Raw genomic sequence first — 17,128 nt, 5'->3', positions numbered from 1 at the left:
TCAAAACTCTTATGAAATGCAGTTCAAAGAAACTGAACTCTGTTCTTTGGCTAGAAGCAAAGGAGTGTGGCGTTTGATAAGAGAGTGAAATATTTGCAAGGTGCTATGCTATTTGCAAGTCCTTCTAGTGATTTTGCCCTGGAAGTTGCAAGCAGGAGATGCTTGTGTTGTGGGATCAGTTCTGGTTCCCAAGAGCTTGTAGTCGTACTTGAACAGATGAGGCTTTTCCTCTGCTCTGGAGGTTAGTCTTCCTCATCCATGTGTTTTTAATTTCAGGATGAAGGTATCGTGAAAGAAATTAATATCACACACCATGTGAAGGAAGGCTCTGAGAAGGCTGATCCTTCGCAGTTTGAACTTCTCAAAGTTCTGGGCCAAGGCTCTTTTGGCAAAGTGAGTTTGCTTCCTACTGTATCTTTATATGTCAATTAAATCTATTTTGGGGCCAGGATGATGGGAGAAGAGCAACGGGCTACACGATTCCCACGAGCTCACAGCCGGAATAACAATTTGACTGAGTTTCTTCTGAGACCAGATGCTGCTGCGGGTGCAGTCTGCTCCAAGAGGTCCTCTTGCAGCCCTTGTGCGTGCAGTGCTCCAGTGGGCTCTAATGAGAGCTCTGACAATGAAGAGGGTGGAAGGAGAGATCTTTGCTTATAAATGTAGTAGGGCTGTCAAGCGATTAAAAAAATTAATTGCGATTAATCGCACTGTTAATAATAAAATACCATTTATTTAAATATTTTTGCATATTTTCTACATTTTCAAATATATTGATTTCAATTACAACACAGAATACAAAGTGTACAGCGCTCACTTTATAGTTATTTTTGATTACAAGTATTTGTACTGTAAAAAAAAATTAGTATTTTTCGATTCACCTCATACAAGTACTGTATGCAATTGCTTTATCATGAAAATGGAACTTACAAATGTAGAATTATGTACAAAAAAACTGCATTCAAAATCAAACAATGTAAAATTTTAGAACCTGCAAGTCCACTCAGTCCTGCTTCTTGTTCCACCAATTGCTCAGACAAACAAGTTCGTTTACATTTGCAGGAGATAATGCTGCCTGCTTCTTGTTTACAATGTCACCTGAAAGTGAGAACAGGCGTTCGCATGGCACTATTATAGCCGGTGTCACAAGATATTTACGTGCCAGATGTGCTAAAGATTCATATGTCCCTTTGTTCTTCAGCCACCAGTCCAGGGGACATGCGTCCATGCTGATGACGGATTCTGCTCTATAACAGTCCACATCAGTGCGGATCAAAGCACGTTCATTTTCATTATTTGAGTCAGATGCCACCAGCAGAAGGATGATTTTCTTTTTTGGTGGTTTGAGTTATTTAGTTTCCGCATCGGAGTGTTGCTCTTTTAAGACTTCTGAAAGCATGCTCCACACCTCGTCCCTCTCAGATTTTGAAAGGCGCTTCAGATTCTTAAACCTTGGGTTGAGTGCTGTAGCTATTTTTAGAAATCTCACATTGGTACCTTCTTTGCGTTTTGTGAAATCTGCAGTGAAAGTGTTCTTAAAATTAACAACATGTGCTGGGTCATCATTCGAGACTGCTATAACATGAAATATATGGCAGAGTGCAGGTAAAACAGAGCAGGGGACATACAGTTCTCCCCTAGGGAGTTCAGTCACAAATTTAATTAACGCTTTTTTTTTTTTTAATGAGCATCATCAGTATGGAAGCATGTCCTCTGGCATGGTGGCTGAAGCATGAAGGGCCATATGAATGTTTAGCTTATCTGGTACGTAAATACCTTGCAATGCCAGCCAGAAAAGTGCCATGCAAATGCCTGTTCTCACTTTCTGGTGACATTGTAAATAAGAAGAGGGCAGCATTATCTCCTGTAAATGTAAACAAACTTGTTTGTCTTAGCGATTGGCTGAACAAGAAGTAGGACTGAGTGGACTTGTAGGCTCTGAAGTTTTACATTGTTTTGTTTTTGGAGTGCAGTTATGTGGCAAAACAGAAAATCTACATTTGTAAGTTGCACTTTCACGACAAAGAGATTGCACTACAGTACTTAGGTGAATTGAAAAATACTGTTTCTTTTGTTTATCATTTTTAAGGTGCAAATATTTGTAATCAAAAATAATATACACTTTGATTTCAATCACAACGCAGACTACAGCATATATGAAAATGTAGAAAAGCATCCAAACTATTTAATAAATTTCAATTGGTATTCTATTGTTTAACAGTGCGATTAAAACTGCGATTAATCACGATTAATGTTTTTGAGTTAATTGCGTGAGTTAACTGCGATTAATCGACAGCCATAAAATGTAGGTATTCCATGTGACAAAGCAACATCCAGCTGCTCTCCGATTGGCTCTCTAGCCATGTGGCTGGATAAAGAGAATTTAGGGATTCTCTGTAACTCTCCCCACCCTCCTCTCTCAGATTACTCTGTATATGGGTGACTATCCAAGGCTTCCACTCACTTGTATGCATGGTCTTTTTTACCCTTTATGGAGGGGGAGGGAAGTGGCACCTAAACTCTGTTCTCTTTCAACGCATGAATAATCCATCTCTAAAAACAATCTGCTGCATACAGTCTTGAGACTGGCCAATATTGCATTGGTCAATAGCCCGGATATCTCCATGGGTCACTGAGGATCTGACTAGGATTCTGAGCTCCATTTCTCATGCTGCCAAGAGAAGTGGCCACTCTGATAATGAGGCCCCATTTCCCTGCCTGGATCCAGCCACTGTTGTATATGAGGACTTGGAAAGGAGGGGAAGCTGCCAGGGATGGCATTAATCATGAATGCCTGGGAGTCAGTCTTGCTGCCAAAGCCACATGTCAGCAGGAAGTCTCCTAGTACAGTGGGGGACTTGGGTACTCCCTGAGTCTGATCTAGTCTGACATGGTACCAAGGGTGGTGACTGGTTCCTTGGTATTGGGGAGAGGCTTTTTTTTTTTTTTTTTTTCTTAATAGGCATTGCTTTCAGTTGTGACGGTTGGAGGAAAAAAGGTGTGGTGAGCAGAGGCAGGAATGCTCTAAGGGCAAGCCTGCTTTGGAGATGGGGAGCAGGAAGGTGAAGCATCAAAATACCCTCTCCAGGAGACTCTGGAAACCTGTCGGCTTTTGCTTGCGGAGCTCAAAGCGTTGAACTTGCTGACCCTGCAGTTCGCTGCTGTTCTGGAGTCACGTGGGGGTTTATTTGCTAGTATGCAGTAAAATTCTATCCAGACGACTTTAGTCACAAGTTGATCTCTCCTCCTGTGTATGCAGGTCTTTTTAGTAAGAAAAATCACCCCACCAGACAATGGCCATCTCTATGCCATGAAGGTCCTGAAGAAAGCAACCTTGAAAGGTGAGAAGGGCTTTCCGCGTGCTGATCCACATCTGCATCCCCAAAATGGAATGAGAAGTCGTGCTGGGAAAACTGCACCATTCTGTAGTGATGCACCCATATCTCCCCACCGCTGACTGACTGAGGTGGGAGAGAGTAATCAATGCTGCTCCAAGAAGGAAAGTCTCTTCAGAGCTGGGAATGGGGAAATGTCGAGCTCAGGCACAGTTTGGCGAGAGCTAGTGAAGCCATGAGGCTGCAGGCAGAGCCCTGTAGCTGGTGTCAGGGTCACTGTCCTGTTCCGAAGTGTCTGAACTGTGCATCTCTCTCCACAGTGCGCGATCGCGTACGGACAAAAATGGAAAGGGACATCTTAGCTGATGTGAACCATCCCTTTGTGGTGAAACTGCACTATGGTGAGTACAGAGCTAGCTTCAGGCCAGAGGAATGACAGAGCCAGTGGGTGGCAACAGCCCTGAATAGTTTCTAATTGTCCATGAGCACTACCCACTATGCGCTACTGCAAGTGCAGTGCATTGCCCGGGGGAGCTGTTCCCTAGGTGTCCAGCAACAGATTCTTGTTGAATGTGCTCAAAGCATTTTTCTCAAATACTGTCTGGAAGGGTTATGCCAATAGCAGTAATATGGGAGGAGCCTTCATCTGTCAAGTAGCCCCTGTTCCCCTTACTTCCTAGATTGTCCTGTTGTCTTTCTAAGCACAATCCCCCTAAAAATGAACTGTTCCTCTGATAGGATCTTGGTCTCATGCCCTGCCTGGTTATTGAATAGGAAAATAGAATAACACAGGAGAAGAGGATGAATTTTAAAACCTTGGGCTTTGTGTGTTCACTACAGTTCTATCTAAGCACAGAAGAGCAGGCATAGCAGATGCACCTGAATTTGTTCCCTTTTTTAAAGCTTAGTTTTGTCTTTTCCATGCAGCCCCTTGGACCCGATCTCCCCTTCCTTCCATTCCCCACCCTCCCTCCTAAGTTCAGAATTCTGAGCTCTCCATTGTGGGTGGCTCCAGAGGCAGCTGGTGCTTCAGTTACCAAAACAGCAGGGGGGATTTAAGAAGGCAGAATAACTACATGTGCTAGAATTTGTCCCCAGGGTTAAAACTCCTACTCCTAGGAAAGGTATCGTGGGAGATTTATGCACTACAGTGGTCGGCACCTCTTATTTCTCCTCTGCAAAAACAGCTCTTCCAGTAAGTCACTGCCTCCCAGCAGCATGCATTGATTAGGCACCGATTTCAAGGGAAGAATGCCACCTACTCAATCACCAATGCCAATTCCTGCAGCGCCTAAGTGTTCTTGGTGATCTCCCATCCCAGTGCTGACTTTGCAGGTGATCTCATTTTGACACCCAGTCACTAGCCATATCTGTATTAAGCCTAGTGGGAAAGTGGGGCATCTAGAAACCTAAAGCCACCCAGCTTTGGGGGGTATCTGACATTGCCAAGCAGTCAGGGGTAGAAGGGCACTGATTCCTGCTCTGGCCTATGTTTCAGCATTCCAGACAGAGGGCAAGCTCTATCTCATCTTGGATTTCCTGAGAGGAGGAGATCTCTTCACTCGGCTTTCCAAAGAGGTGAGCATGCCTTGGGATCTTGCTGTGCTGTTCGTGGTGCAGGCATGTTCAGCTCTACCAGCGTAGGCAATAGTGAGTGCCTATTGTAGAGGACAACTGGTATTTGGAGCACTGTTCTCCAACTCATCAGAACAGAAAACAGTGGCTACATAGATGAGGTGAGCCCTGACTAGCTACTGCTGTGTAAAGTGACAGAGATGAGAACCAGTGACTCCCTTTCTCTGTCCTGCTGCAATGTAGCGGCTTAATCAAACTGATTTGCTCCTATCGAGGAGGGGGCAAGGAAGGAGGCTAGGGATGGGGAAGTTAATCTGCAAATTGAAGTGACAGGTAAAGATAATTGGAGAACAATAGCTGATGTAAATGAAAATCCTAAATTAACATCAGCTCACTGCTTAGCAACCTCTAATTGTGCTGTTTAATCTCAGGGTAGCAGGAAATACAAGTCTGAAGGGGTGAGTGGCTGGATATGTTGGGGAGGGGATGTTTGTGATGGGGAACAACTTCATGGTATGTTCTTGGGAGGCTGATTTCTTATAACCCAGGTGTCTGTCTCTCCTCTGTCCCTCAGGTAATGTTCACTGAGGAAGATGTGAAGTTCTACCTAGCTGAGCTGGCTCTGGGGCTTGATCATTTACACAGCCTGGGAATCCTCTACCGAGACCTCAAACCAGAGAAGTATGTATAGCAGAACCTTACGCTGCCTCCGATTTAATGACAAAGCACTGGGCCAGCTCTCCTGCAGCTCAGTCTCACGTCTGTAGTCTTTAAATGCCAAAGTGTCCTCCTGTTAAGCTGAGAAATGCACATAGGCTGGAGTAATAAGTAGCAGTAGCCTAAATCTCTTGTGTGGAAAGAGAGAAGGAGAAAAATGCTCCAGCTTTCTCCTCCCCTTCCTAGGCAGTCGGGCTGGGAACACTGGGCAGCACGCTTGCCCTGTCCTGGGCTAAGAGAGCACCTCGTGCTAGTCTACTGCTCCCGGCTGACTCTGGCAGTAGAGGGCTATATAGTGAGCAATGAACAGTCCTCCAGGGGAGGGGCTATGCAAAAAGCAGGGCCTCTGCAGAGACGCACATCACTTGTGCAACTGAATAGTCCTTGCACAGAAAACGTTTGGGACCAAGTTCACATGAAGCCTGAGGGTTGGGCTCAGAGTCTTGCACATCACATCAGATGATATAGACGCAGTCAGACAGAGAGAGAAACAGACCAAGATGGATTCCAGGGGAGTATGGAAGAGTAGGGCAGTTGTTTCTGCCAATAACAGACTTCTTTTTAAACTTTGCTTTTTCGTGCTGACCCAAGGACTCAGATTCTGTATTCTAGCTGACGAAAATGCTGGCTTGCTTGGCAAACAATAGGGGTACTCCAAAGAGACTATATAAAGGCTCGGGCATCAAACCCTCCCCCCCGCTACCCCCTGTAGAGCCATCAAAGGAAAAGTAGGGGTTCTTCAAATCTCCTCTGCTGTAATACTTACAAAAAACTTAACAGTTAAGTTGCGGGTGTTCTGGGGCAGCTGCCTGTCATGCTGACCAGTGTTGTCTCATTGATTCCTTGTAGTCCTCGGTCTGTCCACCTGTTGTCTCTTGTCTTTATACTTAAATTGTAAGCTCTTCGGGGCAGGGATGTCTTTTTGTTCTGTGTTTGTACAATGCCTAGCACAGTGGGTTCCTGATCCAGGACTGGGGCTCCAAGGTGCTACAGTATTGCAAATAATGGAGTCCTTGCACAAAGCATCCCTGTTAGGAGGGAGAGTGTAAGTGGCTGGAGGAAAATGGGGCCGTTCTCTTTGCATCGTACATCTTGATGAAAGGGCTAAACCATCGGGGCTGAAAGTGGTGGCGCTAAGATCTGTTTCTGGGGTTCTTAAAGCTTTTTAACTAGCCTCTCCGGAGCAGAAATAAGTGCTGGTTCACTTGTTAGCGTCTCTATGTTACGGTAATGATCATTGATGTTTACACGCCTGTCTCTCTTCTCCCTCTCATAGCATCCTCTTGGATGAAGAAGGACACATCAAACTCACAGGTAAGGGGACTCCAAAAATTTTGCACTACAGCAGACTTGCAACTTGAGATACAGACATTCTTCCATGCCTGTGCTCTGTTTGTAGAAAGTGGACATATGTTCATGGTTTTTCTCTTTTGTGTAGATTTTGGTTTGAGTAAAGAAGCCATTGACCATGAGAAGAAAGCGTATTCCTTCTGTGGGACAGTGGAATATATGGCACCAGAAGTTGTGAATCGTCAGGGCCACACCCACAGCGCTGACTGGTGGTCATATGGTGTATTAATGGTATGGTATCTAACTAGCATGTTTGAAGCCTAATTTTATGGTGGCTCTTTAAATGGTAGCTCTGGAGAGATGATGTAATATCTCTGTGCATTATAGTGTATCTCTAACAGAGAACAATTGAACTGGGAAAGATCTAATAGTCACTCCAATGTTTTCAAGCTCCCATATAAGTTATTCTGCCCAAAGCAATCAGTAGTGAAGTGTAACAAATGTCACAGGGATCAGCTACATTCATAGCTGTCGAAGGTAGAATTTAGATGGTTTCTGACAGTCTCTCACGACTGTCACATTTTGTCTCATTAAGACAGCTTAAGTTTCCTGTTAAGATACCTTCATTTCAGACTGGAAGTGATGCTAGTGTTCCTTGTTTGGATCTAGAGCTGCCACCTACTGGTCATTCAATCCATGGCCTTTCAGCTCTAAGGTGTTCTTTGAAAGACTGTATAAATTACCATTAACCATATCAAGGTTCAGTGTTATAGGGCTCTCTGCCTAAAGCGTATTAGGATCTGCTGCCCCTAGAAACTCTCGCTCAATCATTTAACCTTCTCTCTTGCTCTTCTTTCTAGTTTGAGATGCTCACTGGCTCCCTGCCATTCCAGGGAAAAGACCGTAAGGAGACAATGACATTCATTCTCAAGTAAGAGGAGTTATTCTTCAGTGTCTCTGCAGGGGCACAGCTTGCTGCTCTGCTTCTAGGATAGGGTGACCAGATGTCCTATTTGTATAGGGACAGTCCCGATATTCAGGGCTTTGTCTTATATAGGCTCCTATTACTTCTCGCCTCCATCCTGATTTTTCTTACTTGGTATCTGGTCACCCTACGCTAGGACATCAGGAATTTTGCATCCTGGGGGTTATAACAGTTTAATGGCATTAATTTGCAAGTATTTCTATAAACAGACTTACGGAGGGCACAGTGTTAAAATGCTGAGCAAAAAACTGACTCTATCTCACTTGCTGCAAGGAAAGACGTGGGAAGCTAGGTGGCCGATGAGCTGCAGTCAGCGCCTGTTTGCTTGTTTTACTTACTCATAGTTAATTGCACAATTTTTTTTTTTCTTTCCAGAGCAAAGCTGGGCATGCCTCAGTTCCTGAGCTCTGAAGCACAGAGTCTCCTGCGAGCTCTTTTCAAAAGGAATCCAGCCAACAGATTAGGTAAGACATCCGGTGTTACATTGTTTCTGGGAGCTCCAGGTGCAATGGCTTGGCTCCTATTGTCCAAGTGGGTCAGATCCATTTGGATTTTGGCTAGGTTCTCCCACACATCTCAGCACAGCTTGACTCCTAGTAATACCCGGTCACATTGCACAGTGGATTATAGCCGTGCTTATGTCGTTAGCAGTGGAGTGGGTATATACAGTAGCACTAAATCCAGAGTGGTGTCTGTCTTCCAGGTTCTGGTACCGATGGGGCAGAAGAGATAAAGCGTCACCCTTTTTACTCCACCATTGACTGGAATGTGAGTATTGAACCTTTCTTTGCTTAGATATTGGATTCTACATGCTCTCAAACTTGCATACCAATGAAGGGGAGAGGCATGAGTCACTCGACTGACTTAGCTCTGCAATAAAACAGATGCTTATAGAGTGACCGGCAGTCAAAAGGCTGCGTCCTGTTGTTCATCAGTTGTCAGGGTCCTTCCCCAAAACAGTGTTCACACAAAAGGAACGGGAGTCACCTGGACTGCTGAAGTAGGAAACTGAACAAAAATCACGTTTGTCATAGCAAATACCCTACATGTGTGAATTCAGATCAAAATGAGACCATCAACCATCTCTTGCAGTGGAAGGACGTGGAAGCTAATCTGGGATTTAGCAGGAGAGGGATGGCCTCGGAGGTATTGGAAAATATACTTGAGGGACAGGAATCTTTGGAAGGAATGGATCTACAGTTTGAAAGACACAAATTGTCCTAACAGAACAATATCTGGCTGAAGTGATTGGGCCAGGATGGTTTGGTGACTAAGACTGGAACTCAGGAAATATGGGTTCAATTTTCTGCTTTACCACAAGCTTCCTGTGTAACTTCTGAGCAAGTCACATGATCTCTTGGCAGCTCTGTTCCCCATCTGTACTCCGGTACCTTGCCGAGGTCTTCTGAGGACTGGCCAGTTAGTGCTTGAGGCATTCTGATACTGTGGTGATGGAAGTTATAGAAGACCTAGAAAGGTTTTAGGACAGACCTCCCATGATGCTGGCATAGTGTTCCTCTCAAACTACACCTCCACCCCGATATAACACGACCCGATATAACACGAATTTGAATATAACGCGGTAAAGCAGTGCTCGGGTGGGGGGGCTGCGCACTCCGGCGGATCAAAGCAAGTTCGATATAACGCAGTTTCACCTATAGCGCGGTAAGATTTTTTTTAGCTCCCGAGGACAGCGTTATATCTGGGTAGAGGTGTATCTTCAAGTAGCAATTCAGAAAGGCTGTGGGGAGGAAAAAACTCCCTGCCAGGAATTCCTCTAGCTCTTCCTAGATGTAGCTTTCAGGCCCAGCATCTGATGCCAGAGTGAGCAGAGAAGACGCAGCAGACCCTGGTGGCATAAACCAGTTCCTGGATAGTTGGCTTTTTAGCACCCTGGAGGTACAAGGTTTTTTTGGCTCTTGGTAGCAGATGCCTAGGGAGGAGAAATACTGCAAGCTTCTGCCACAGAAGTGACTCAACAGCTCCATGGAAGGGCCTTCCAATGAGAGTCTTTAACTCTGACTGAGCTGTAGTTATACACTATGCTACCAAGCAATTTCTGGCTTGTAAAGTTTCCTCCTCATGGCTTCTCTTTCCTGGTAAATCCATCCCCTTAGGAGTGTTTGGGAATGTCTGCCAATTGGGACATCTACCTGTGGGGGATGGTTTGTTGAATGGCATCCTTGGCGTTTTGTTTTGCAGAAGCTATATCGCAGGGAGATCAAACCACCTTTCAAACCTGCAGTGGCCCAACCAGATGACACCTTTTATTTTGACACAGAGTTCACCTCTCGTACGCCAAAAGGTTTGTGTGCACCCCAACAAATAGGAAATTGGTACAGGATGCTCTGGCTATATAAACACATGGTACTGGGGTGAGGTGTATTACACTGACTCCTATTCCAGCAGGATTAGGCCTATCCTCACTGTAAAATGAGGAACACTGACTTCAGAGGGTTACAGCTCTCGACAAGGGATGGGTGGTACAGAAGTAAATCTGCAGGGGGGTCTCTTGGGTAAATGGTCTATTCAGCATGCGGTGTGGCTACTGTCTAGAATAGGGAGTAACCATAACCCTTAGTATGTGAGGGGTAAATTGTCAGCTACTGGCAGGCTGCTGCAGGACCACTCTTTTTCCTGACTTATTCCAGATTCCCCTGGAATTCCCCCGAGTGCGGGGGCCCATCAGCTCTTCCGAGGGTTCAGTTTTGTGGCAACTGGATTGATGGAGGATGGCATGGTCAAACCTACCCAGGCACCTCTGCATTCTGTGGTACAGGTAAGGGGACCGGACCAAGGAAAGACCTTTCTTAAACTTCAATGATAATTCCAGAAGCCTAGCACGTGTCGGCCAGACCATGAGGGCTGATAAGTGCCAGCCTGGCGAAAGCCTGAGGGCAAGGCTTTTTCCGGTGGAAAAGGAGGGATTTCCTCTTGCAAACTCCCTGACCAGTTCCCTGGTGGATTCCAGAGAAGTGTGTGAATTTGTTCAATGGCTTAGCCAGGCCGTGGAGGTGAACAAGAGGAAGGGCAGGGGAGAAGAGACACAGCCTATAATGGGCCAAGGTAAAATGGCCACATAACTTTCTGTGGAGAGATCAGACTTCAACACGCTACAAGATTAAATATCCTGGATGGTTTGACCCAATCACGCATGTTTACGCACAGGACCAGAGGGTTCATATCCTGCTGGGGCCAGCTCAGTCCTTCATCCTGCAGCAGCAAGTCAGTTGAGTCGATGCAGCTTGCAATGTGTGGGGCTTTCGGATGAAGTGGCCTATGATTTTCAAAGGGGTTAAGGCAGTTATGTGCCCAGATTTCACTGAAATTAAATAGGATTTAGATGCCTAGCTCCCTTAGGGACCTTTGAAAATTACAGCCTTAAAGACCAAGGTCCTTTCGGCTTTGCTTGGATGCTGAAGATCCTGTGACTCTTTCCAGAACTTCCCCTGTCCGGTGAACTGTTCAGCCAAGGACACCAGGGCACTGCCCCAACTCTGTGCCATGTGGCTGCTGCCCCCCACCCTAGAGGTGGCTGGATTTCAGCGGGTGGTAGCTCTGGGCTGAAAGGCACTCTAGAAATGTGACTTGCGTTTGCCCTTCCCTCCCCCTCCCTGACGAGGAGAATAAGAAGCTGTGTGATACAGCGGGTAGCAATCAGTCAATCCGTCCTCCATTTTGTTGGTGTACAGATACTGTGGTATTTCCCTAAACTAACTCTTCTTTTCTTGTTTCATTTCTCCATTCATCCCACTGTAGCAGCTGCATGGCAAGAGTCTCCAGTTTAATGAAGGCTACGTAGTGAGGGAGACGATCGGTGTGGGCTCCTATTCAGTGTGTAAACGCTGCATTCATAAATCCACCAACATGGAATATGCCGTCAAGGTTTGCAGTCTGCCATCTCTCTCTCTCATGTGCACTCCCACACTCGAGTTTCCTTTTTTCTCTAGTAACAGCCTCTGAAAATAAAATGGAGCTAAGTGCCGTTGTCCCTGCAGCTCTGTGCTATCATGCAAGAAGCCAGGCTGGATTTCTGGGCTGGGGGTGCTGGGGAAGCGACATTCTCCTTTTGGGAGAGGGAAGTTCGGTACCACACATTACTTTTCAGTCATTGCACTTGCTGTGCTGGGCTTTAGGGATTCCATCGAGTGCTTCTCAGTCTGAACGAAGGCTGATGTGGTGCCCCATGTGATCATGGGGATGTATAACTGGCAGTAAAATGAGTTGTTCTGGAAAACCAAGACAGCAGGAGGTGGGAGTGGAAATAAGTTTAGAATCTCAACCCCGGCTAAATTGTGCAGTGCTCCACCCGTTGTTTCTCTATGCACACAGCTCTGTCCTACCTGCCTGGCAGAAGGACCCCAGTCCTGGTTAACACTTACCTATGCTCTCCTGCAGATCATTGATAAGAGTAAACGAGACCCTTCTGAGGAGATGGAGATCCTCCTGCGGTACGGGCAGCACCCAAACATCATCACCCTGAAAGATGTGAGTGTAACCGTGTTTAACTTGCACCTAAGCAGAGATGTTGTCTCTGAAAGCACCGGCCTGCCTGCTGAGGCTGACGCTGTTGCTCCTGAGAACCCGCCCAGTAGAATGGTGGCAGGTCTGTGGAGGTGTCAGAGCTCCCCAGCAGTGTGCTGGGGGAGATGGAAGATTTCTGTAGAGCTTGTGGTAGAACTACTAAAAGGCTGCTTTGGAAGCATCCCGTTGGATGGGCATTGTGGTTTCTGATACCACCTGATTGCTACAAGTCCTAGCTTAGAGCGTCTGTCTCTCTAAAGCTATAACGTAGTTCACCATAACACAGCTACTTTTCCCTTGAAGTATCACTGAATTTATTAGTACACAGGAATCTTATGGGACTAAGCACCCAGTGTCTGTGGTGCCAGAAGGTCTTTCAGCAGTGAGAAGCACTTCTTTGGTCCATGCTCCATTCCTTACCTGATCCCAGGCAGAGTGCACAGAGCATTAAACCAGTCTGTTCCCCCAGCACTGCCTGGTAACAAAGGCTGGGGTAGAGGAGTCCCTCCACGTGTGAATCAAAACTTGGCTCTGCTTCAGCTTTTTACAGAGCTTGTGAAAGTCCCCTCCAACTAGATCTGCATAACACATGCAGGAAATGACTTTAATACGGCCATAGGGTGCATGGCTGTAGGCAACTCTGCCCCCAGGACGGACGGACGGACGTGTGCATGAGAGAGAGAGAGATCATTATTGTTTTAGGAACTAACCCCTGCATATCTGGTTTGGCAGGTGTATGACGACGGGAAGCATGTTTTCCTCGTGACTGAGCTGATGAGAGGAGGGGAGCTGCTGGACAGGATCCTCAGACAGAAGTGTTTTTCTGAGCGGGAGGCCAGTTCTGTGCTGCACACGATCTGTAAAACTGTAGAGTATCTGCATTCTCAAGGGGTGAGTATGGGAGGCTGAGATGCTGACTGATCCCCACAATCAAGTGGGAAGCAGGCAGGCACAGGGCTACTATCCTGCCCCTTCTCCAGGAAGTAGCTGCCTCTTAGGATACGTTTCAGTCTTGAGGGAGGCCAGGCATGAAATCTAAGTCTGTGCCATTTGCTTCACCTGCAGCCTTGAATGCAGCTGCTAGAGGAGTGTGACAGCAGCACCTGCTGTTGTTTACTTCACAGGTAGTTCATAGAGACTTGAAACCCAGCAACATTCTCTATGTGGATGAGTCTGGAAACCCAGAGAGCATTCGCATTTGTGACTTTGGCTTTGCCAAGCAGTTGAGAGCTGAGAATGGCCTTCTCATGACCCCTTGCTACACTGCGAACTTCGTGGCCCCCGAGGTAAGCCGCTCGTGACCTGAAACTCTCCCTCTGTAGCTCTTGCTGTCCTCCATCAGGCTGTGGTTCTCTGCCAACATTAGTTACCAGCTGAAATGTTGGCCAGGGCTAGCTCTGGCACACTCTGCCAGCAGGGCCCACTTTGAGGAGCGGGCAAAAGCAGAAATACTCTCCTAGTATTGAACTAATGGATTCAAGTTTTGGGACTAGGTTTCATACCTTCCTGCTTCTTTTCTTTCCTACCCTCTATCTATTGCCTCGTCATGAAGTGGGGGCACAATTCAAAACCAAATGATTCTGTCGGCTCCCTTTCCTAGTCCGGAAGTTATCCCCGATTTACTTCTCGCTCCTGCAATCTGACCCCTTCTCTGGGTTCCTTAACAGACTTGCTCTGTTGGCGGGGCTTTAGAAGCAGTGACCCTCCATTCTCAGGACAGGGTGGGTCACTGGCTTGCAAAAAAAGCCCCTCATTTAGGGGGCTGAAAAGCCAGTGTACTGGCCACCTAATTCAATGAGTATATCTAGGTGTCAGAGAACTGGCTTCTCTGTAGAACTAATATGCAGAGTGTGATTCTGTTAGTGCCTGATTCTTTTCCATGGCTATTTTGACATAACACATGGGATGTTTCCTCTTCATCCATGAAACCAAAGCCAAATTGAGTCCCAACCTTCAGCCCATGACCCTGACAGAGCTGTAGAAAAGTCCGGCATGCAGGCAAAGGGGTCAAACCAATGCTTGTTGTCTGACAGAGCAGGAACTCTTAGGAAAACTGACATCTTTCCCTTGGCTTATTCTGCACAGGTACTAAAACGTCAAGGCTACGATGAGGGATGTGACATCTGGAGTTTAGGGATACTCCTCTATACAATGCTGGCAGGGTAAGTATCTGCTGCTCTTATGGTGGGGATGCGTTTAGCACCGAAGGCTGTCTGGGTATATTGCTAGTGGGTGTGCCCTGCTGCAGAGGCCATGTTGCCCTTATTGACTATCATTCACTCAGATTTCAGTTCTGTTCGGTTAGAAGAGGAACCTGCAAATTTTCTGTTTTTCAGATACACTCCTTTTGCAAATGGGCCCAGTGACACTCCAGAGGACATCCTGAGCCGAATAGGTGGAGGGAAGTTCACTCTCAAAGGAGGAAATTGGGACACAGTTTCTGAGGCAGCCAAGGTAGGGTCTGGTACCTGAATTAAGTCTGTAGCTCAGGTCAAGTATAGACAGCTGCTGTGCAGCCTGTTAAAATAAACCTCTCTACTGCTTTCACTTTTTCCTCCCCCACCATGTGGGTTCAGTAGCTCCCATTTCACATGCACATTTTCCTCCAAAACCAGGGCAGCAGTCTCTATGTAGGGTGCTTCACCATTTTGCAATTAGTGCTGGTATGCAATACCAGTCTATAGTGGCCCATCCATGGCCATTGACGCTCAGCCCCATCTTCTGTGCCCAGGCTGATAGCTGCTATTTCCCAGGATAATGAACTTCTAAGTCTGGCCTCTGAATGAGATGAACCTCTCTCAGATGGGTTTGCACCACCTTTCTGAAGTCTAATTCTCTGAATGCTTGCTCCAGGATCTGGTAACAAAGATGCTCCATATTGATCCTCACCAGCGCCTGACAGCCAAACAAGTCCTGCAGCATCCCTGGATAACCCAGAAGGATAGGTTACCCCAAAGCCAGCTGAGTCACCAGGACGTACAGCTTGTAAAGGTACGCATTGTGGGGCTGTGCCTGGCCTGTGGTGCATTCAGCGGTGCCCTCTTGCTCCATCACCACCTCTGGGTAGTGGGTAGAGCAGTCTCAAGGTCGGGGGAGTAGGGTGATCACGACAGGACATCTGCTGCCAGGGCAAAGGGATAATCTGGGGGAAATTGCAGTGGGAGGGGAATGGTTAGTAAGTACAAGGCAGAAACTAACTCCTGCAGGCCAAAGAAAGACTTCTGATAACTCTCTCTTCTAAAAAGAAGCCAGTTTCTAATATGCTGGCCAGTAATTTTCAGTAGGGTACAGAGATATTTCTGCCTCCCAGCTATTCTGGGTGGATGCAGTCCCAAGACAGTCCAGTGACCGTTTTTTTGTTTTTTTTTTTCATTCTTTTCTCCCAGGGAGCCATGGTTGCAACATACTCTGCAATAAACAGCTCCAAGCCAAGCCCCCAGCTGAAGCCCATTGAGTCATCCATTCTGGCACAGAGGCGGGTGAAGAAGCTCCCCTCCACCTCACTGTAGTGGGAAACCTGGGCAGCCCATGGCACCGCTGTGCAGTGCTGTCACTCGTGACATTGCACAAGCTGCTGAAGATGGGAAGCAGGGAAACGGGCAGGAAAACAACGCGTGAAAGGAAGCCCATTTGCAGACTGTCTTCCTCCAAACCACGGCAAGGCCAAGTGCCTTTTTCCTTCTGAAAGACTAGCTCTTCTCTTCGTGGACTCGCCTGTCCTGATAGAAGTTCACTGTAAAACCTTTTTTTTTTTTTTTAAAGTGTAAATTGATACAATTTTTAAAGGGATCCATTTGTGTATATGAGAACTAGAATGTATAATCTGTGTAATGATGTCACTAAAGAGCAGATCTGATTTGTCTTTTCCTGTGAAGGGCCAGACCTTGATTGTAGACACATCACCTTTCACAACTGATTTGGGGTTCAGGGCTGGTGCAGCTGGAAGTCTGACCTTTTTTTTTTTTCTTCCCCTCAAACTTTTTGTACCCTCCCCAATGTCAAACTAGCAGCTGTTCTTTCCAGAACCACCTGTTAGAGAAGTCGCCCCATTTTTGTGTACAGCTTGTAAAACCAGTTCTTAAATTTCATCCTGTAGGTTTTGGTTTCCCTCAGAAGCCACATGGCTGCTGTACGAGTGCATCAGCCATTTTAAGCACCTACTTGGTTAAACTGTCCCAGATACCTGCAGGGTCTGGACCATTCCTCCTCTTTCCCCCAGCATTCATTCAGGATTCTGTCGGATGAACAGATGCTGATAGGGAAGAAATATTCTCTGTTGTGAAGTCAAGTCTTTCTGGGTTCGCTTTGGTTTCTTTCTTTTTTATTCCTGTTTCACTTAGCACCATCCAGGAATCCGTGATGCAAAGCAAAATCTTTTTTTCTTTTTTAATTTAATTTTGTTCTATGGCTGGTAACTCAGGGTTTCTGTCTGAACTTTATAATAAACATGTCATTCAGTTGAAGTTATTTTACTGACTGAATGTTCACCCATCCCTTTAGCTACAGAATAAGCTATGCTAGTCACTGCTCCTCTCTTTAAAATGGGGATGATGGTACTTACCTGCCTTTTGTAAAGCGTTTTGACATCTACAGATGAAAAGCTGTGTGTATAAGTGCATCTCTTCTCCCCAGGCATCTCAGTGATCGGGGAACACAGTGCTGCTAACAGCTATATTATGCTCAAGTTTAGAACTCACTCTGC

General features: G+C 46.3%; 1 protein-coding gene across 1 annotated transcript; it reads left to right on the top strand.

The window, feature by feature from the left end:
* Positions 1-279: 279 nt before the first annotated feature.
* RPS6KA1 (ribosomal protein S6 kinase A1) lies at positions 280-16,840 on the top strand. The gene is made up of 20 exons (XM_029912674.1): positions 280-393; positions 3,260-3,341; positions 3,656-3,736; positions 4,834-4,913; positions 5,485-5,591; positions 6,904-6,941; positions 7,066-7,208; positions 7,778-7,848; positions 8,278-8,366; positions 8,606-8,670; positions 10,105-10,207; positions 10,554-10,681; positions 11,662-11,787; positions 12,301-12,390; positions 13,159-13,317; positions 13,551-13,712; positions 14,512-14,588; positions 14,763-14,880; positions 15,280-15,417; positions 15,813-16,840. Exons 2-20 carry the CDS (start codon positions 3,311-3,313, stop codon positions 15,933-15,935), a joined length of 1,929 nt encoding a protein of 642 aa, XP_029768534.1. The 5' UTR covers positions 280-393; positions 3,260-3,310; the 3' UTR covers positions 15,936-16,840.
* Positions 16,841-17,128: the final 288 nt, after the last annotated feature.

This window comes from Terrapene carolina, unplaced genomic scaffold, assembly GCF_002925995.2.
Source record: "Terrapene carolina triunguis isolate 2854851 unplaced genomic scaffold, T_m_triunguis-2.0 Scaffold236, whole genome shotgun sequence".
NCBI lineage: Eukaryota > Metazoa > Chordata > Testudines > Emydidae > Terrapene > Terrapene triunguis.
The sequence above is the reverse complement of the archived record's forward strand: the minus strand, read 5'-3'. Positions and strand labels throughout refer to the sequence as shown.